Source organism: Oncorhynchus tshawytscha, linkage group LG09 (assembly GCF_018296145.1).
Source record: "Oncorhynchus tshawytscha isolate Ot180627B linkage group LG09, Otsh_v2.0, whole genome shotgun sequence".
NCBI classification, from domain to species: domain Eukaryota; kingdom Metazoa; phylum Chordata; class Actinopteri; order Salmoniformes; family Salmonidae; genus Oncorhynchus; species Oncorhynchus tshawytscha.
This window is the reverse complement of record NC_056437.1, coordinates 15,718,762-15,723,033: the sequence shown is the minus strand read 5'-3', so window position 1 is coordinate 15,723,033 and position 4,272 is coordinate 15,718,762. Positions and strand designations below refer to the sequence as shown.

General features: G+C 40.2%; 1 protein-coding gene across 1 annotated transcript in view; it reads left to right on the top strand.

The window, feature by feature from the left end:
* zgc:73226 (BCL2/adenovirus E1B 19 kDa protein-interacting protein 3) overlaps positions 1 to 3,747 on the top strand; it is a 25,265-nt gene extending 21,518 nt beyond the window's left edge. Inside the window, exons 3-6 of the mRNA XM_042326597.1 lie at positions 1 to 25; positions 185 to 264; positions 800 to 949; positions 3,377 to 3,747. The exon at positions 1 to 25 is cut by the window's left edge and continues 63 nt beyond it. Of these exons, the coding sequence (XP_042182531.1) occupies positions 1 to 25; positions 185 to 264; positions 800 to 949; positions 3,377 to 3,425 (304 nt within the window). The 3' untranslated portion in view covers positions 3,426 to 3,747. The remainder of the gene's footprint in view (positions 26 to 184; positions 265 to 799; positions 950 to 3,376) is intronic.
* The last annotated feature ends 525 nt before the right edge of the window (positions 3,748 to 4,272 follow it).

Genomic DNA, 4,272 nt, shown 5'->3' with positions numbered 1-4,272 from the left:
CAGTACAGACTGTGTTACCATACAGGTACTAAACAAACACACAACATTCACATCACATTTTTTACTGTAGCAGTAGCAAGCCTTTGCTATTAGATAGCTTTAACACCACACAACTCAGTGTTTTCATGATGGCAAATGTACTTATTAAATGACATTTATCCATCCCTCTCTTCTCCCGTCTCAGTCCGAAGAAGAAGGGGAGAGGGGGCTGATTTCTGAGTGGGTATGGGACTGGTCCAGTCGGCCTGAGAACCTTCCACCAAAGTAAGAACCTACGCATATAATTGGAATGATTCCAAATTGATTTTCACTGTAATTCATTTTAATTCCATTGACCTTATTTGAGTAGTTGCAATGTGAACACATTAACTAACATACACACAGTACTGGGCTGCTAAGAACAACCACTGACTCATGGGGGGCCTGTGGATTTGCTAGAGGGAATGTAGTTATTATTTTAATACATAATGAATAAAAATGTGTACAATAGCATTGAAACCTGACAGATAATATCTCTCCATTACATCTGAACATGACATATGATATTATTTTACAGTCATGAAGGTATGTTTCTCTTCATGGTATGAGACTACAGAATTTCTCCTGAGAAATCTCCTTTTATCTTGAAAAACAAGACAAAACAAAATGTTTCATTCATGTCTTCCCCCACTCTCCTTCTCTTCCTCCTTTCTTTCTTTCTTTCTATCTATCTATGTTCCCATTTCTCCTGATCTCTCTAAATCTCTTTCTATCTTCATCTCCCTTGTTTCCCTTCCCCCCATCTCTCTCGCTCCCCCAGGGAGTTTGTGTTCCAGCACCCGAAGCAGCAGTCAGGCTCCCTGAGTGTAAGGAAGAGTGAGGTGATGAAGAGAGGCCTGTTCTCCTCCGACGTCCTCATGATCCTCATCCCCTCACTGCTGGTCTCACACCTTCTCACACTGGGAGTGGGGTAAGACACACACACACACACACACACACATGCCCGTTCAAAGTTTGGGGTCACTTAGAAATGTCTTTGTTTTTGAAAGAAAACCACATCTTTGGGTCATTAAAATAACGTCAAATTGATCAGAAATTCAGTGAAAACAATGTTAATGTTGTAAATGACTATTGTAGCTGGAAACGGCTGATTTTTTAAAATGGAATATCTACATAGGCGTACAGAGTTCCATTATCAGCAACCGTCACTCCTGTGTTCCAATGGCACGTTGTGTTAGCTAATCCAAGTTGATCATTTTAAAAGGCTAATTGATCATTAGAAAACCCTTTTGTAATTATGTTAGCACAGCTGAAAACTGTTGTTCTAATTAAAAAAGCAATAAATATGGCCTTCTTTATTAGACTAGTTGAGTATCTGGAGCATCAGCATTTGTGGGTTCGATTACAGGCTCAAAATGGCCAGAAACAAAGAACTTTCTTCTGAAACTCATCAGTCTAATCATGTTCTGAGAAATAAAGACTATTCCATGCGAGAAATTACCAAGAAACTGAAGATCTCGTACAACGCTCTGTACTACTCCCTTCACAGAACAGCGCAAACTGGCCCTAACCAGAATAGAAAGAGGAGTGGGAGGCCCCGGTGCACAACTGAGCAAGAGGACAAGTACATTAGAGTGTCTAGTTTGAGAAACAGACACCTCACAAGTCCTCAACTGGCAGCTTCATTAAATAGTACCTGCAAAACATCAGTCTCAACGTCAACAGTGAAGCTGGCCTTCAGGCAGAGTTCCTCTATCCAGTGTCTGTGTTCTTTTGCCCATCTTAATCTTGTGTTTTTATTGGCCAGTCTGAGATATGGCTTTTTCTTTGCAACTCAGCCTAGAAGGCCAGCATCCCAGAGTCGCCTCTTCCCTGTTGATGTTGAGACTGGTATTTTGCAGGTACTATTTCATGAAGCTGTCAGTTTCTCAAATTAGACACTCTAATGTACTTGTCCTCTTGTTCAGTTGTGCACCGGGGCCTCACACTCATCCTTCATTTCTCAGAACAACAATAGACTGATGAGTTTCAGAAGAAATTCTTTGTTTCTGGCCATTCTGAGCCTGTAATCGAACCCCAAAATGCTGATGCTCCAGATATTCAACTAGTCCAAAGAAGGCCAGTTTTATTGCTTCTTTAAACAGGACAACAGTTTTCAGCTGTGCTAACTGTCAAGGGAATTTTATCATTCCCTGTCAAGGGAATTTTATCATTCCTATATGTGTTCATTAACCAATACAATTAAAATCCCCCTGTCTGTTTCTAAGAATTTGTAAGATCCTTATTTGCATAAAATAGACAGAGACCAGTCTTATCAAAATTAGCCAATAGCATTTATTCTCGGAGCGCGCTGCTCATAGAACCCTGTACAACAGTTTATATATCAAATATGACGTCATAGGTTTTAAAATGTCCTTCCTCCTCTCGATCAGTACAAAGCAGGTTCAAAAGTTCATTCCAACTCACCAGTGCACATACATGACACACAATATAACTGGATTAACTCCTGAAGTCTCACCATAATTTATTACCACTTTAGCAGACAGTTCCAGATACGGAAAACCTGGAGAGGCTCTCGCTGTCTTATATGATCGCCACAGAGTTATAGTTGAGTCGGTTCAAACATAGGTTAATGACCCTCTTTGCTTCCTTAAGACACACACACACACACATTCCTTCCTACACAATGGTTATCATTTCCAATTACCCCTTATCCATGCTACATACCCTCTTTTTTAGGAACTAACATTATTCATCAGATATTGTAAAACAGGGTAGAGTTTAATTAGTTATAGTTCTATTTAAATGTAGATATTGTTTAGTCATTATTCATAAAATTCCGAACACTAACATAATTGCAAAAGGGTTTTCTAATGATCAATTAGCCTTTTAAGATTATAAACTTGGATTAGCTAACACAAGGTGCCATTGGAACACAAGAGTGATAGTTGCTGATAATGGACCTCTGTACGCCTATGTACGTAGATATTCCATTAAAAATCTGCTGTTTCCATTTACAATAGTCATTTACAACATTAACAATGTCTACACATTATTTCTGATCAATTTTATGTTATTTTAATGGGCAAAAAAGGTGTTTTTCTTTAAAAAACAAAGACATTTCTAAGTAACCCCAAACTTTTGAATGGTAGTGCATATATGTTACAGAGAAGTACAGGACATATTCGCTACCAGCAGAGATAATGAGATGCATTTTGTCTTAGTAATGATAATGAAGTAGCCTACTATTAGGCCACCACCACCTGACTTTCCTAATGGCAGCAATCTGTTTTTATACAACAACCAGGTAAATGTGGTTAGAAATTGCAGATTAAAGATATAAGTATAAGTATTGTGTTATCAATATTAGCAGTATATTTCTCTCTCCCTTTCTCAGGATATACATAGGGAAGCGATTGGCTGCCTCCACAACTAGCACTCTGTGATATATGCTTCAGGGTAGCGCTCCCATTTGTTGACGGCAGACCAATAGGAATGGCAGCCCTTGCCACAACACACCCGTTGCCCCCCTCTCTCGCTGTCATGGGGCAACATAGGACCAGGCCTTTCTTTACCACTGTCTCTCTGTCTGTCTCAATATGTCTGTCTGTCTGTCCACCACCCACCAGCACGTTGTGTGTCTGTCCATCAGTCAGTCACCCAGCATCTCTGAATCTGTGATTGTCCCAGGGCCAGAGAGAGTGTGAGTGTGAGTGTGAGTGTGAGTGTGAGTGTGAGTGTGTGTGTGTGTGTGTGTGTGTGTGTGTGTGTGTGTGTGTGTGTGTGTGTGTGTGTGTGTGTGTGTGTGTGTGTGTGTGTGTGTGTGTGTGTGTGTGTGTGTGTGTGTGTGTGTGTGTGTGTGTGTGTGTGTGTGTGTCAGGGCCGGAGAGAGACTGCTATACAGACATTGTGTCAATAACTCAGACTGAGATCACTATTACTTTACCAGCAGAGTAACACTGATCTCAGTTAACTAACAGAGAGAAACGAGTGATGAGATGGAGAGAGAAAAGGGAGAGAGAAAAAAGAGAGTAACTCCTCACTAAATCCCCATGGAAGGTATGAGCAGGGCGTTGAAGAAATAGGGTATATAGTCCAATGCTTAACCAAATTTAAACCAAAATCAAATTCTGGTGAAAGAATGTCCCCAACAGTATATCTTTATTTGACTCTGGTCACCAATAATTTGTGTCAGAAATAACAGATCTGTGATAAGCCTGGGTGGTTTGTATAACGTTGAGGAATGGTTTGTATAACGTTCTAAGTGGTTTATGACAACACAAGTGGCGCTGG